At 41.8% G+C, this 17,847-nt stretch overlaps 1 protein-coding gene across 8 annotated transcripts in view; it reads left to right on the top strand.

The window, feature by feature from the left end:
* Positions 1-17,847, top strand: part of LOC103185430 (transforming acidic coiled-coil-containing protein 2) — an 82,131-nt gene that overhangs the window by 29,277 nt on the left and 35,007 nt on the right. For all 8 annotated transcript variants that reach the window (XM_042336680.1, XM_042336679.1, XM_042336678.1 and 5 more), the window contains exon 7: positions 15,722-15,846. In XM_042336680.1, coding sequence (XP_042192614.1) covers positions 15,722-15,846 — 125 coding nt within the window. The remainder of the gene's footprint in view (positions 1-15,721; positions 15,847-17,847) is intronic.

Raw genomic sequence — 17,847 nt, 5'->3', positions numbered from 1 at the left:
CATTAGCTGAAATGGGGGGTGTTGGGAGTGAAACGCTCTCCGTCAATGGTCCATTTTGATAAATATTGAATAGGATTATTTAGAATCAAGAAGATCCTACTTTTGTTTAGCGACTGCGGTCCTGGGGTAGGTAGCCTGCAGGATACATGAAGTGGGAACGTAATGAGAGTGAGGCCAGATACATAGTTAAATAGACCCTTGAAAAGCCCTTGAAAAGCACCTTCAGGTTTTTCTTTCCTCCGTCCATTCGCACGTAACCAGTTTAAGTATATACAAAGGCGAGAGAGTGACAGCATCCACAAGCTGCCTGTTTGAGACCCTGGTCCTGCTGCACTTGCAGCAGTCGCACAGCTAGAAGCAGCTGTTAGATCAATGGGTGACTTGAAATCCCAAATAAATATGGAAACGTCATTGCCTTCTTCTGGGCTTTATGTTGAGCAGGTGATGGTTGACTTCCAATCTTGGTGAGTATGACAATATTAGAGACACATGTTTTTGTGGTGGTGTTCTTCTGAAGCCAAATGCTTTCTTTATTGCAGCAGTTCCTTAAAGTGCAGAACCGCCCTGTGAGGTTGGGCGTACCCAAATGTAAGAATTCTCCATCAGTCAGAGCTGACTGAAGCACAATATGCTCATTTACAGCCCATTAAGACTCTTACAAATGCTGGCACTAAATCAACTCAGAACCATTTTTTTCCTTTGTAGTGTTTTAGGTTGGGTACCTGTGCCTGACTTTCAGCAAGGCAGAATGGTGATTAACCAGTCCACAGAGCTAGGCCCTACTTTAATGATCCATTCCCTTTGATCCCCCATATTTTTGGCAGCGTCTTCGCCAGAGACGCAGAAGCAGTCAAGTTTTCGGGACTGTATCTTGATGATCGATTCTAAAACGGAAACGCGTACAGATCAAAGGCCTTTAGGCATTCATTGCCTGCGCTGGGATAAATGCAGTTTGTGAATTATTCAGTATTTTTTTGCTGGTGCTGCGCACAGCCACAGCAAAACCTCTCCACAATAACCTGATCCTGGAGACCTATGATGTCACTGCTGCGTACAAAAAATATGCCGGTCTCTGAGCAATTCATCCCGGCTCCAAACACAGGTTGCTGTGCTTTTCTGGTACAGTCGGCTTCAGACAACCGTATCCGACTTTCCGAATATTTCATTTCTTGGCGCGAGCAAACCATCGTGGATCATGCCAGTGAGACTAGTGGCAAAAGGCAACTGTGGAAGTCCTGGCTTCCATTAAATAGTCCAGAAGAAATAATGAATGAAAATCTACACACGATAACAATTTTTGTCTTCCCGAAGCCAGTGTGCCACTCTTCTCTAAGCCGAAGAGTGCGCAGGAACGAGCCTATAAAATTATCTCACAAGGGCTGCGGTGTAGTGTATATAATAAAGGGAGCAATATCCTGGTCTGAAACCGTTTCGTAAAATTGGTTTTATTTAAAAAAAATAAGTTAACAAAAGGCAAAATGAGTTGAGCCAGAGATGAGAAATTCATTCAATAAAGTGTACTCTGTTATTAAGTCTAATATAGTATGGGTGGAACAAGCCCGTGGCTGACCGTACTTTGAACTAAACTGAGAGCAGGTAAGGATGATGTTGTGACAAGCAGAAATCTCACATTTGTTGCAAAGCTAAGGATGTAAACCTACGTTGGGCTTTCCATGTGATTTATGATCCCCAGTAGGAAAGGCAGATGCCTTGCTCCCTGGATTCTGGACACAAATCTACTGTGAAATTGGTGGCTTGGATGTAGACAGGAACAACTGAACATTGCATTGTAAAAGGGCAATGGGATTTATGTGTGTCACCCACTTCTGCAAACATGCATTTCTCTTTCCTTCAGGCTATAACTGGATCAATTGGTATCTGAAATGGATCTAGTTGCCTGGTGTGAATCATGCTCCGGTCAATCCCGTTTGAAGGTGTTTGGTGTATTGTTAACTCGCTTGAGGTCATCTTTAGATACACTGACAAGTGATACATCTTCTCAACATCCAGAGTCTATGAGGAGTCAGAGATCCAAGTGCCAAAGTGAACCCCAGCCAGAGCAGTAGATAATAAATCAGCCGAAAACCATTTTACTTTGTAGTTAGCGGAGCGTCTGCCTCTAGTTGAATCCCATCACTGCGCTTAACAGTTTCCAACCCAGACTGAAAGTTCAACATATGTCACCTACGTGTGGAAATTTCCCTGTGTCTCCCCAGCCAAATGCCAATGTCACAAAGAATCGGTTGATGCCATGGAAACTTCAACACTTAATGCGATTACAAAGTTGGCTGCTCCAGCAACTCTTCGTTAATATTGGAAAATTGTCCCTTGTAAGTTGGGAAATGCGGCTGATTCAAAGTCATGCCAAGACCACCTCCTCGTAGAGCAACTGAGCTCCATCCAATTCGCTTCCAAATTGCGCTGCTCGATTGCAGTGTTTTTATTGATGTGTCATAACAAGTGAAGCACGTTAAAAAAAAACCTGGATAAATATCTAAGACACTAGATTGTGTTGTAAGGATGAGTATAGACTGAGATGATTAAATATCCGAAAGTGTGAGGCTGCCAGCAAGCCTGGGTTGACTGGTGAAGATGGGTAATTATTCCAGCCATTTGCTTAATAACCTTTGGGGATCGGGAAACAATTTATGCAGAACCTTGCCTGAATAGAATACACAAGGGGATTGCAGACCATGAAAATCAGGACTGTAGATGTTCAAAGGAGTAAGTGTGCCAATTGTATCTTCTTGTTCCATGCTTTCTTATGTTATGTCCTGAAGACCATTCCCTCACTGTAATCTGTTGGAATAAATGTGTTGCATTAGGTGACTTCCTTTATACGTCACTTGTCTATTTTGTGCCAACAGAACTACATATTGGTAAAGATAACAGAGTTTTCTTTAAAAGCATAATTAAGTGAGGATACATGTTGGAGACCCAACATCCTTTTCGTTTTATACCAAGGATATAAATAGTGACATAGAAATTTTAAGTATGCGTAAAATTAATTAACACACATTAATTAACTGACTAACAAGGCCTCGTAGTCAGCTTGACTCAGTTGGGAACAGTCTTGCGTTTTGAGTCAGAAGTTTGTGGGTTCAATCCCCATGTCGGGACTTTGAGCTCGCAGTCCTGGCTGACACTCTCGTGTTGTGCTGGGGATGTGCTGCATTGTTGGAGGTGCCATCTTTTGGATGAGATGTTAAACCGACGTCTAAGGTGCCTGTTTAGATGCATGTTAAGACCCCACAACACTATTCAAAAAGAGAAGGGAGATTCTCCCAGTGTCGTGGCCAACAATCCCTCAATTACTAATTTTAAAAATGGTCATTGACCTCATGGAGGTTTGTAGGACAATACTTTGCACAAATAGTTTGCCACATTCAACTCAAAATACACAGTTGCTCTATTTCACTGTAAATCCTATGAGCTGCTTTGAGACGTCTTGACAACACACCAAGGCTCTATATCGAATAATAATATGATAATAATCCTTGCATTTGATTGCGCGGAATATTGTATATTAAGCAGTCCAGAAATTGTCAGGAATGGGATCTGATAATTGATTACTTTAGATCTCTGTTCATTAGCACAGGGTTGTTGACAGTGTGGTTGCTAAGGGAATGGTGGTTTCTTGGCAGAAGGGCTTTCACAGTATGCGGATTAAAGCAAGACAGCTGCTTTCCCTTCCACATTGAGTGCCTTCCGGGATCGCCGTATGAGAAAGCAAAACAAGTTAGTGAGAATTGATCACAATGGGGTGTATCTCAGGGAGTGAACAATACAGCCCTTGTTTTAAACCAACCTCTGCCACCGTGTCCCCAAATGTCATTAAATTCGTCTTTAAACTCGGAGAACAGTCACCAAAGCATCTTCTGTGTAAATAAGCAGCACGTTGTGAGATCAAATTGCTGTACGGATTTTTAGTAAAACTGGATGTGGCTGCTATAAATAAAATTAGTCATTCACTCCAAGACTGTTTGTGGGATATCGCTGTGTGCAAATTGATTGCCGTGTTTGCCTACAGTCACTACACTTGACAGAAGAAGTGTAGTAGAAGAAGCAGCAGAAGTTGTAACACATTTCTGCTGCTCCTAGGGGTTTTTGTTCCTTTTTGCTTTGTTTTTTCTATTGGAGTAAAATCAATGGTATGATTCTTTTTTATCAATTATTCCCATTTTTCTTTTCTGATGCTCTGCAGTAGGTACATCTGTAGGGAAAGTGTATTCCTCTGAACTGGCATCGAGTGCCATCGAGGTTGCAGCAAAAAGGCTGAAATATTCTTGCTGTGTTCAACCTTTTTGCTGCAGCAAAATAGCAGTGTTGTTAACAACCACCCCCGCATTTCTGGAGGCAACAAAGTATAGGGTGTTTCCTGCTCTGGCTCTGAGTGAACTGTGCTCTCGATCCCCTTGTGTAGGTCAATGGGTAGTCGTCCGCAAAGAGCCTTCTCAGTGAATTGTATCTTTATCCACTGCTGTACACTCATGACCCTGCACCCCAAGTGCTGTGAAAATGAGCCATCGTGTAATTGGAATAAACTGGTTAGCATCATGGTGTTGAAGTCGCTTCCACTTGAAGCAGCTCCTGCAATACAAAGACTCCCGTCAGACCACGGGAGCCTGATTCGTGTCTTGTTTTCGTTTCATGGCTGAGCCCTGCAGGTCAGAGTTATGTAGCCTGAGAACAGACTTGCTCAGAATTCCTTTCTTCCCGCCCTGCCCCACTGCAGTGACAGGACTGGGATGACCACTCTTCACCATTCATGGTTTCTGAGGTGGTGAGGAGCGGTACAAAAAATTCTATGCCTCAATGTCTGTTGCCAGGGCACCTCTGACCTACAGTTCCCAATTTACTAAGCCAGAGAACAAGAGATGATTGATGGTTCATTGATCCCTGATGTTATTTTAATTGCCTAAATGCCGAGCTCCTGGTGAGTCCCAAGCACTGAATCGGTGGTGAAACAGCGTGCCCCCAGCCTGCCCATTCCTCTCTTTCCACATCATTCAGGGTGATATTAACAATAATAATCCCTGAATTTTTGGTATTGGACCTTTCGCGTCAGGAGGACGTCTCGGAGCACTTCACGGGATTTTACCGTAAAGTGTAGCCTTTGTGTATTTTGTACGTAATGAAAAGCCTGCCTGGCTCTTCTTAACCAAATAAGAAAATGCTTGACTAATCTTTTTATGAATGGAGTGTCTCTTTAGTTGCTCACTCTAGTGATTAAATCACTATGTGCAGAATGGGTTTCTTCAGTTACCAGTGTGAAACTATTCTGTACTTTTGCCAGACACACTAGAGGCATGAAATCAATCTTAAGGATGACTTTGATGAAAGTCAATGGCTCATTTGGAAAAGTCATCGACAGGAGTGAACTTCAACAATGTTGACTTGGAAGATCCCAGTTTCCATCCCAGTCTGTGCTGAGTTTGGTCAAGGGTAGAGGTGCTACAATTGATCACAGTTCTTCTCGAAAGGAAAAGGAAAACTGAGGCAAATGTTCCTGCTCTCGATTGCACAAGATCAAGTTCCCTTGTAGAAGCTGTTCAAAAAAGAGTGGATTTTGCCAATGGCTTTGACAGGTTGCTCGGGCTTTAAAATATATATTATTTCAAGAAGTGAAGACAAACCATTAATAGATTTACAGTAAATCTACAATTAACNAAAAATAACAACTTTTTTCTAATCCTTGTCAGAAAGTTAGGGATATTACGACTGGAAACTGGAACACTTTTCCCCTTTCAGGCATTAGGAACACCGAGAATGGTTAGGTGCAGATAAAGCTCCTTCTGCTCTGCCTTAATCTCCAAAGAGCATCCCGCTCTTCACCATTGTTACATTTTCCACACTAATCATCCTGTCACGCCAACAAGAAAGGTTGCCTGATCTGTGATATGAATAATAATTAATCCTGGCATTCGATATTGCTCCCTATCTCATCATTGAAACATCTTCCAGCGCTTTATAGGATTTTACTGTAAAGTGTAGCAATGTATTTAGCTAAACGAGGCAGCGAATTTGCACATAGAAAATGTCTCATAAACAACCGTGAGGTGAATGACCAATTTTATCTGGGCAAATGTTGGCCAGGACACCTGGAGAAATTCCCTTTTTTTGAGCAGTACCTTCCAGGAAATAGATTGAGAAATTGCAAGAAAAATAACACCCTCGAATCGTTAATCAGCCCTCTCAGCTACCCACTCGCCCTTGTCATTGCATTTAAACAAAATGACTGAATACTGGTTAGAAATACAGGTGGCTGGTCAGTTTTTCACATTATCACCAGCTTTATGGAAAAGTTTAATATTCCGATCCAGTGTTTCATAGAAAAGTTTGCAATGCGATCTATCATATTAGTTTGGTGTCATAAATGACTCTGCAATGATATCAGCATAACATCAAATCCATTGACAACTGGAATATTCCCGATGAAAATGTCCCTTTCTGAAAGGAAATCAAATTGGAAGTTAACAATAGCCAGGTCTAGTAATTCCTGCATTCCATGCTTGAGTGTTTCTGTAAACTTATTTACACGTGTAATCATTGAGGTAGTGCTTGTCATTTGCTAAAAGGGTTAATAAAGGGCCATTTTATTCCAGGATTTTTTGTGTGAAGCCTGCTGGCCATTTTGTGCTTTTCGCTCCTACATAACAAGCCCAGTTGCTGAGTGATTTTCCAGATGGAGACAGTGACAGGAATCTTCCTTTACAGTCTCGAAGCCTGTGTTTTTTTAAAAACATCGTCATGGAAATTATTTGCCGATGCTGGGATAATTGCTCGATGCCACTCAGTATCTGTGCTGCAGCCAAATTGTGTATTTATGAGAGCATAGCACTAGTGAATATTAGATCAAATGCGAAGCGTAAAGCAAAATGGAAGACCTAATTGGAATGCAGCCTTTGATAACTTGTGTTTCTAGTAGCATATTTGATGAGACATTTTGTAGAACAGCCAGCCTCCCAAAAGGATGAAAGGTATTGAAATTACAAAGCATCCTGTTGGGTTTAACATATCTGTATGTAATCTGGCAGAATCACAACACGCCTGTTTCTGCAGTAATCCATCACCCTCTCCATTTTCCTTCTATGAGTTTTAACCTTTAATTAGAGCTTTAATTAAAGAGGAAATTTACGTCTCATTTAATTCTCACACACCTTCATCCCTCCCGGGGCTACTGTCTTTTTAAGTGTTTTGAAAATAAATAAATCTTCCCTCCCACCGCCCCACAAGACCAACCACATCTGCTCTCCCTCCATCTCTTCACCTGCAGGTGGGTGTAGCAAAGCTACAGTCTACTAAGTCATTGAGGTTTGAAGATGGTAGATGTGGCAAAGCGCGTTTTTTGTGGAATAACTGAATATGTTAGCAGTTGAGTCACAATATTCCATTACTAGTTCTGCAAGAAAAAGTATTTAAAGGGTGGAGGAACCTAACATTAACATTAAAATAACATCTTGAAGCAGTTTACAGTGACAGGGTTAAGTGTCGAGAAAGGGAGAGGGAAAGGTGACCATAGTGTCACTCGAAGAGGTAGTTTTAAGGCAGGATTTAAAGACGGACGGTGAGGCGGCAAGATAGAGGAGTAGAAGGAGGCAATTCAGGAGGTTAGTGACTTAGAAGGTGAAAGCTCTGCCACCGATGGGAAGTGCTGAATGGAAGAGCAGGGCAGGGGAATTGTATCTTTAAACTACATCAGTTTGCAGTGCATTTTGCATAAAGTGATCACACCGCATACCTGCATTTATATTGATCTGTACGTTTATCTGTCCCATGTATTTCCACTGGTTGTCTTTTTTCCCTACAAATATACGGTTGGTTGGAATACACCTCTGGGAGCAGTTTTGGAATCTAGCCCAGATGAACAGGATGAATATTTCCCCTCACAAACAGCTGTGATGGGACTTACGAGTCTTGGTATTCTTAAGACAGATAATGGTGGATAGTAGATGCTGCCTTTGACAGGCAAACATTTAGGAAAGTCACCAGGAAAGGTGGTTTCTAATTTAAAAAGTGACATTTGATGCCAGAGCAGTAGGGGGCAATGTGAAGTTGACGACAAAAGGTATTTTCATTTGCCAGTGTCACAATAATAAAATAATCCTTGCATGTTCGAGAGAATGTCTGCAACATCACAAGAAGTGGGACAGCAGCCAGTTTGCAGGCAACACAGCCGGTCCTACAAAAACAAAGATCAATTAATCTGGAGGATTATTGCTCACTAGGAGAAACTCTTCTCTATTTCAAATAGTGAATTGGGATATTTAACAGACATTTGTAGGCCACCAATGAAACCTCTGTGTGCACAGTAATGTCAGCCACAAGGAGAATGATAATAATCTTGCGTTTGAAATAGCGCCTTATTATGTCTTCGAGACGTCTCAAAACGCATCACAGAGTATACTGTAAAGTGGATTGACTGTATATTTTGTGGGTGAAATGTGGCAAATAAATGATCAATTAATCTGGAGAAGTGTCAGCCAGGACACTGGGAGAAACTCCCTTCTTTCAGATAATGCAATGGGATCTTTAACGTCCACCTGAACAGGCAGACAGGACCACAGATTAACATCTAATGTGAAGAATGGCACCTCTGGCAATGCAGAGCTCCCCCAGTACTGCACTGGAGTGTCGGCCTGGACTCTTGAGCTCAAATTCCAATGTGATCTCCTGGGGTCAATGCATGTTCTTTCCTTCCCCCAAGTATTAAGGATTGGACTTTAAAATTTCTGGGACCAGTTTCATTGATCAACATGTCTTTCCCCAGCCACGTACCAACAGGTGATTTGGTCTTTCTAGCTATTTTTTGGTCTTTCTAGCTATTTTTTTTACCCCATTCCTAAACTCTTTTGTTTAAAAAACAAGTCAGTTCCTGTCCCGACAGTTGAACATCGCGCTCACTGTAAGATTCCCAGCGGTACGGAGGGCTGGCATTCTCTGTGCTGGAACCAGGAGCCAGTTGGTGAAAGAAATATCCTCGCCACTATTCACACCCCACGCTTTTAAGTACCGTGAAAATTGCTGAATGGGATTATATGGTGGTTTGCTCCTCTGTACTTTTCCCTGTTGTTTTTCCGACTATTTTTAATTCAAGGGAATGAATGCAAACATATGCGTGTGATTATAACACTGGCTTGGAGTGAGAGAGAGAGAGAGAGAGAGACTGTGCTTGTTATTGTCAGGAAGCTCAGTGTCATGTTAAAGAATTGCAGTGCTCGATTCCGCTCGCTCAGACTGCCAGGTTCCACAGCCCGACGCAACGAGGTTAAGCACAATTTGTTTTTAAGATTAAACTTTAGTTCTTTTAATTTTCTTTCATGGTTTAACAACAGGAAACGCATATTACCTTTCAATAGATATCTCTAGCCTCAGGCAGCAGTCATTCACTCGATCACCCCTCCTCGCTTGGCATAACTGGGAAACATATGCAGGAATGTGAACCTCTACATGGATTTGAAGAGGTTCAGGCGCTCTGGGACACTACCCTGCATGAGGGGCACTATATAAATGCAAGTTGTTGCTGTGAAGATGCCACAAAGTGCCGCTCTGTGTAATAATGGCAGGTCATCGGAAAAGGTGCTGCGCGTGTAGAGGGGAAACGCTTTCAGCAATCGCACAGCACTTTTAATATCTTCAGCATATTACATTAGCAGAGCGGGTTACAGCACAGCAATACTGCAAGTCACCTCTTTAAATATTCATTACGTTTTGCTCTCTGTGCACCTGAAAATTTTGTTTGCAAAAATACTTTCCCACGCTTACCAGTTCGGCAAACATGATAAAAGTGGAATAGAACTTTCCCTGCATAGACATTGAAGGGTACATGGTCGGTCACCCATCTGTACCTTACCCACAATACGAATGAGGATTGAATTTTGATAATGTTAAGACAATGTTATAAATAGGCGTGCTCCAAAAATAACTTGTGATTGCTTCATCGCAAGCACAATCCAAGCAAACTCCTTCAGGCTTCAATCTGTTCTTGATGTTATGGTATTGCTGTGATAAATCATGTTCTGGTGACACATGGTGTTGCATTTTTCACTCATTTTCTATAATTTGGAACAGTGTCTGTGATTGTGCACTCGCACAGAAGAGGGAAAGGCAAACTTACGATATCATGAATCATCATTGTGTTGCATTAAGAATTGTATTGTGTTATTTGCAATACAGTTATTTATTTATGCAGTTATTGCAACTTCCAGTTTCACAATTACATTTCCATTTTGCTCCTGATCTGCTCCTATTTCTGAGGGATAAAGTAATTACAGAAGACGAGGAAGGAAATTTAGTCTATTCAGATTTTATTAGTGTGAACTCAGCTCAGCATCTTATTATCACTTACCTCTTGATTTGTTTTGTGATTGAAGGGAAATGTGACAATTCAATCTTAACATTGATTTGCTGGCTTGAGGCACAAATGGACCGCAAAATTTAACTACAAAATAAAAGCATAATTACACATCATTTGTTTACAAGAAAATTATGTGTACGGTATAGATAATTTATTATGCTTTAAATTCCATTGAACTCTTGCATTACTAGATGTTATGGGGTCCATATATCTTAACTTGCATTGCAAAGATGTTCATACCATCTTTTCAGCCATTTGAATAATTCATCAGTTTGTGGGATCTCGTTGTACTTTGTTTGCCGTGTTTGCCAGCAAATACACAGTGATTACATGTGAACCACATTTAGACACTGACAATCCAATTCAATAATCATTTATTAATCTATAGGAGCTACATAGCCTTCAGCTCCCCTCTCGACTCTCTTCCTCCTCCTCGCTCCCTCCCTTCCCTCCCCTCACCCTGACCATTTCCCCCCTCCTCTCTCCCTCCCTTCCCTCCCCTCACCCTGAACATGTCCCCCTGCTCGGGTCATGACCCAACTGTGCAGCGCCTTGGGACGTCCTCCTGACGTGAAAGGCGCTCTATAAATGGAATCTTGTTGTTGTTGTTGTTGTTGTTGTTAGGACCTACATAACAGTGTATGGTTAGTAGTTACCCATTCTGCCTGTGTTTATTTGAGAGTGTCAATCGTGGATGATTACATTTTGCAGATATACAGGAGAAAGACTGGTAGTTTAAGTAATTGCAGCTTTGGTGCCGAGGGCTGCTTGTCACTCAAGTTTGCTTGTTCCAACTGGGAATTTCTTCAGTTGTCAATCGAGTGAGATGGAGTAACAATCCAAATGAGCCATTTAATTTCAGCAGAGAGGAGAAGTGAAGCAAACCCGATTAATTGTGATGTTGTGCTGATGTCAGGTACTGGCTACTAAAGAAGTCTTTCCTCCAGAAAGACCTGCTCCCTACGTCAGTCGTTTGAGGTTGTTTGAGCGTTCGTGAAGGGTGTGAGAAATTTGAAAAGCAAAATGGGATCTGTCCTCACAGAGAGAGAAAAAGAGAGAGAGATAGAAAAAGACACATGAGCTGGGAGCATCACTGAACAAAAGATTATGTAAACCTTGGGTTGCCATGAGAAATTGCTGAAAAATTATCGGAAGCAAAATAGAGGGCTCCATCACTCCCTTCTACAGCAACCTTTAGAGCAGTATTCATCATTCCTATAAAATCATATATATATATACATATATATTATTTTTAAATGATCCTTTTGATTTGACAATTGATATCGATTGCGAATTTCTACTATCTCAATGATCAAACTGGTTGGACAGTTCTGCTGCGATCTACTCGGGTTTCAACAAATAAACCCACTCACTTGTTTGCGAGGGCAGAGGTCCTGCACTTTGATAAACCAAAGCTAGGACTGACCTGACCCGTTATACAACATTGACCGGCAAATTGACGTGGCACATTGCTTAATGCCAGATAGCAAAGCGTGCAACACAGCATCCTCTTTTTGTGAGACTCGACGATGGATTCTTTTGTTTGGGGCGGGAGTGTAGGACAGAGATTGCATCTTCCAGTAAAATACATTCGAAACAAGGTTAGCTTTTCACCTATAAAATTAAACTACCAACTTGGTGGATTCACTGTTAAAGTGCATTTCGCTGGAGAGCTCGTCGCTAAGCATATTTGGGGAATCTGGGGAGTGTCCCTTCAGGGAAGGGAAACATTTGGAGAAGCAGCTCTACTCATTTTTTTTCCTCCTGATAAATTTCTAATGCACAGATGGTGTTCAATTCACTTCCAGCCTAAGGGCAAGCAAAATAAATCCACCTTGTTTTAGCTCACTGCCCTGCCCATATGTTATGTAGAGACCTCCCTTTTGTTCCAGTGGGTGCTGTTTGTTGCTATTAGTCCTGAAAGATCTGCATTTCAGGAGTGCACAGTGCATTTCAAGACTGCAGACAGCGTAGAAAAGCATTTGCGTCGGACTAAAAATAGGTCCAATCTTACTTTTTCCTTACTCAAGCACACAGTTATCTTTTGGGGATTTGTTTTTAAGGATAAAATGAGGATTTTATCCAACAACAGCAACAACAACGTGGATTTATTTAGCGCCCCTCCAGCACCTCAGGACGTCCTTTCACACTTGGTAGCTTGAAGGGTGCTATACAAACGTAATTTGGCATTGTTGATTTGCTCTGTGAGAGTGGTGGTAGCATATTTGCGCTGAATGTTTTTTCAAAAAAAATGCAGTCAACAATTCTGTGCTAAAGAAAAGTATATGTGCTTACTTTGCTGAAATTCAGTTACACAGTATTCAGTATTAGTAAAGTAATTGGGTAGCGAGGATATGATTTCGCGGCCTCTGGAGAAGGCCTTTGTTACAGAATGTGTTACTGTGTACAAAATGCCAGATAATTGATGCAAACAAAACATAAAGAATTGTCTGTTGAACAAAGTCTGACATTTTCATCCCAATCTTGTGCTAGTGCTGTATGCCCATGTGTTCCTTGTGAAGTGGTCAAAAAACCACAGCCTTAATTATCTCCTGCATTATTTAATCTCCTGTTCTATTATCTCATACTATACATCAACCTCTGTCATCTTCGCTCAAATAAAGTCAGATGTTCTCTTTCTGTTCTCTTTCTCTTAATGGAGTAGAAATTGATCACCAAGTCGTGTTTAGTCTGTATCTGTTTCAACTGTATTTGTCCTTTTTGATTTAATAAATTGCTGCCGGGTGCTTTTACAGTCCAGATTAGAGCTCAATTTGCACAGTCACTGTTTGCACGATGCATTGCTGCAAATAGGCCTGTCAGCAAAGCCAAACATGGGGACTGAGACATCAATTGACATCTAAGGCACTGTCACATTCACGTTCGACAATACTCGACGTCATCCTTTGCACCCTTCTATTACCGTGAACCTATATTGTGTAACATGATCAGTTTTGCAGAGATCCACAATTTTTGGCATTGAGCATCAAATAGTTCTAAGGTAATGCTGCACATCACTCACCGCTGGCTTTTAAACTGTCTTGTCGTCATTCATTTCTCATGACAGAAAAGGGCTCGAATATCTCAAAGCTCTTGTCATTAGAAATATCACTGAGTCACAGTCATACTTGTATCCCAACAGAGCAGCGCTCTCCCTTTCGCTAAGCAGCAGCTCGAATGTGGCCACCCTTGAGACTGCAGGAAGTCAGCACGTAACTCTGACTCGAGGGAATCGCGCTCCACAAATAGATAGCCCCGGAGTGACTAGGCAGCACCAGTCTCCTGATTTCTTAATTAATTAATTAATTAAGAAATCAGTTCAGCGATATCTCAAAACCAACCCCCCCCCTCAACCTACAATAATAATAATAATAATAATTCTTGCATTTGGTACAGTGCCTTTTCATGCCAGGCGAGACGTCCCAAAGCGCTTCACGGAATATACTGTGAAGTGGTTTGACTGTGTATTCTGTGGGTAAACCTTGCCGGTTTGCACACAGCAACCTTCTACAAACAGCCATGGAGTGAGTGACCAATTTTATTTGGGGGGGGGGGTGTTGTTGGCCAAGGCACTGGAAAGGGAGAGACTCCTTTGTCTTTTCGAATAGCTCCACGGGATCTTTAGCGTCTACATGAACAGGCAGACAGGACCTCGGTTTAACATCTCATCCAAAGGACAGCTGCTCCTACCATGTAGCGGCCCCCAAGTACTGCACCAGAGAGTCACCTTGGACTAATGTGACTGTGTGGTTCTTGAGCCCACAACCTTCTGACTCAGACTTGAGAGTGCTACCACTGAGCCAAGCAGACACAAACGACAGCTAATTGGCAACCAAACTGTGATCGAGCCATGAACAACAACAAGATTGCATTTATAGAGCACCTTTCACGTCGGGAGGACATCTTCGAGTACCTGTTATAACTGAGTGAATGTGCGAGAGATTAGCAATCCATACAATCTTAAATAGCTATGGTGGGTCTGTGATTGATCTGATCACAGGATTGCACTTGGGGCCCCTATAAGCATTGGCAGAACCATTGTTTGCCTCCACCACAGGATGTGCTGTCCTGACCCAGATTGAGGAGCATGGGTCATGAGAGGTTGTTACAGTTCTCTTACTAAATACAAAACATTGGAGTCTTTATAGGTGACCCGTAGTAACTCAACAACACAGTTGTTGCTTAATAGAATATATGCGCCCACACCCTGGCTCTGGATTAGTGGGCCCTCGTTGAAAGTGTACATTTACCATCAATTTGATAGACAGATTTTAGTATCAGTATCCTGATAGTCACATAAATATCAAAATTCTGCAGCTACTAAAATTACAGCAATTATGGTCAATAGCTAATTTTTAACCCTTTCTGTTCAACATGGCAGTTTACAGTATATTCTGGGAAGCGCTTCGAGATGTCTCAAAGATGTGATTGGGCATTATATGAAATGCAAGGATTATTATTATTATATACCATCACAGTTGCCTGCGTTTTTATATGTGTGTATATATATATATACAAACCCCATGACGTGAAAGGCACTATACAAATGTAATTTTGCGTATGTAAATTGTGTAATTCAGCAAGAAAAGGGTTAATTTATGTTGTTTTTTTTAAACTTCTCATTGAAACAGAAGCACTATAAAACTGTTAACAGAAGGGTTAGTACAATAGGACGAGGGGGGTTGTTCTGATGCAGCGATGGGAGACATTGCTGTACATGGAGGTGGATTGTGGTAACAGAATACCTCCAATACCAGTGGTAGGCTCCAGGCACTGGTGCTGTGAAAGCAAGATCGAGCTCTGAGATCTCATTGGAATTCAGTGAAGATAACAGGCTGAGATCTGGACAATCAAATGGCCTGTGCTGTGGGATACTACACTGAAGTCGTTCTGCAGTAGCCTGTCCTGTGCCAGGAGTGGATTCGGGCTGTGAACAGGGGAAAACTGCGGATATATTTGAGCGTTAAAGCAACCACTTTGTATCATGCAAAGAGCTTCGGAACACACGTCAGCCAGCCTCTGAGAACATAAAGGATGGCCAACTTGCAGGAGCATTGTCACTGTTATTGAACGGGAATACTCCAGTGTCTCTATTCCTTTGAATTAAATTACGTCAGCCTAGTTTTGTAGACGGAATTAAGACGGAAATGGCTCTTAGCTCTTGGCAAATTCTGTCTCCGGTGCAGTGGGCTCGATGGACATGGTCTGCAGTTTGCGGTGGAGGAGACTACAGTCTCCAGTTTGTGCAGAAAATAACTGGATCTAGGCAAGTTCTGTCAGTGTTGCTGGACGCGTGTGGATGAAAACTGATTGTGTTTTTCTTTGATGCGTTTTTCACAGGACGTGTATTCATTTTTGTTTTAGGAGCTCGGACTCGGAAGGAGCCTTCGAGACGCCCGAAGAGACGACCCCTGTCAAAGTCGCTCCGCAGATTCCCACCGGGGCTGGTGAAGAGGAGAGCCAAGAGCAGCTGCCCGCCGAAGATTCAGGTACAGAAAGACGAGTGCCATTAATGATGGTTGACTGGAGGTCAAACCGATGAAGTAGGGGGGAACACAATAAAGGCAGTGAAGTGCTGGTGACAGATACAATATGTAAATGGCTTGGCACTTTGCTTTTGTGTTTCCAACCTTCATGTGGCTTGCTATAATTTATGCAGCTATGATTTGCAGACAAAAGGGCACATAGTTTCAAAAAGCATCCTGAATTTAATAAACGTCTGTACCCATTCCCGTCACCTATCTGCCCAAACACATTATAACAGTGGAAAAGAAAGGGGGTGGATTTACCTCTGACGTAATGGAATGATATTTTCGGATCTCGCTTCTCTTCCCCCTCTCCCAATAAGTTATCTCCATTCATATAAAACAAAGAGATTGATCGGTGACTTTTAAAATGGGCGTTGTTGACATATGAGCTTTCACTGAGTGCATTCATAGCCTCGTTATCTGCGAGGGAACATTGGTGCTGCAGTGCAGATTTTTTTTAGCAATTTGTTTGTATACTTTTATTTTTAATCGTTGCTTTCCAAATCGTTGTCGGAGTGAAAGCGATGCCCAGGACCTGACAGCGCGATGTCTGAGATCCTTCACCAGATGACGATGCCGCTTTAAGCGAGTTTCCAGCACGTGAAAAGCAGCCTGAATCCGTGGGTCTTGAATGCAGTTTCCTATTTGGATCCCTTGCACCAGCTTTCAGTCATTTTAAATCTGAGTTTCACAGCCAAAAATAGCTATCCACTGGGGCATCGGAAGTCAAGTGGAACTGGATTGAGCGGAAAGTTAGCTCTCTCTGCATTTGATGGTCACAGAAACCTATTTAACATAATTATCCTCGATGGAGATAAGCACGTGACATGCACCAGCCTTCAGTTAATACCTGTGCAATAATAGAGGCTGAACAAATAGTCACTGTTTGTGGGATTTGCTGGCTTTGGAATAATTTCGACATGGGGGAGGAGTTCATCTATTAGTAGTCGGTGTCTAAATCTCTGCTGCTCTTTTTAAAATAGAATCAATATTCTTATCTGTACAAGAACAGATCTGCTTCAGGGAGTTTGCTTTCCTGTTAAATCATTCCATTTAGTTCATAATCGTTGTTTACTGAAGGTACTCAATTTAGTCCTATTACACAATACAGGTGTGAAAACATTGACCCCACAAAATTGTGACTTCAGCCCCCCCCCTCCCTCTCCCCACCCCATCCACTTAATTTCTGGGGATTACCATAAATAACATGATTTGTCAGAATACCTGGCTCAGAGGCTATAAAATGCCTGCCTTTCCGAAGTTTAATGCAGGATTAAAATAATAACAAAAGGTTAATATAAAGTTGCTTCATTGAGAGACTTGGGGAGACTTTTGCCCTCCAACTGAATGGAAAGCTTTCATAAACATTGTACAACTGAATGATTCAGTGGCTGATTCTCACTTTAAGAACATGATATGTAGACTTGTATAAACTTGGGGAAGTCGGGAGTTTTACAAAGTCTCTCTGGTTGGATAAGCTTTCATATTCCAGAATGAATATCAAATTTAACTTTAACCCTCAGATTCTTTCAGTCTTTTTGACACAAACATGAAGTCTTCCAATATTTGGTAAATGGCTTGAGGACAACAAACTGTTAGAAAAACAATACAGCACCTGCTCTCCATTTGGCAGAGACTCAGAACAAGGACAGGCAGAACTTTGTGCTGTTATTACCAGAACAGCAACATTTCAGGGAATTGTTCTTTGTCTCCATTCAAAACAACTCTGACACAGAGAGGCTACTGACCTGACTGATAGCAATTAATTACCCAGTTAGCTAATGATGGCATATGATTTCATTAGGGGAGCATCTGATCCCTGCTGCTATGTATCCGAGCTATGTTAATCTGATTAATATTTCTACGTGCTTAACAGGGAATGAGTCCGATCAGTTTTCAATGAGGTTAAGATATCTGGGCTTTACTTGGTAATAAAAAGTAGGTGAAGGGAGCATCCAAAGA

Source organism: Callorhinchus milii, unplaced genomic scaffold, assembly GCF_018977255.1.
Source record: "Callorhinchus milii isolate IMCB2004 unplaced genomic scaffold, IMCB_Cmil_1.0 Scaffold7, whole genome shotgun sequence".
Classification (NCBI taxonomy): domain Eukaryota; kingdom Metazoa; phylum Chordata; class Chondrichthyes; order Chimaeriformes; family Callorhinchidae; genus Callorhinchus; species Callorhinchus milii.
This window is presented reverse-complemented; position numbering and strand designations above follow the sequence as displayed.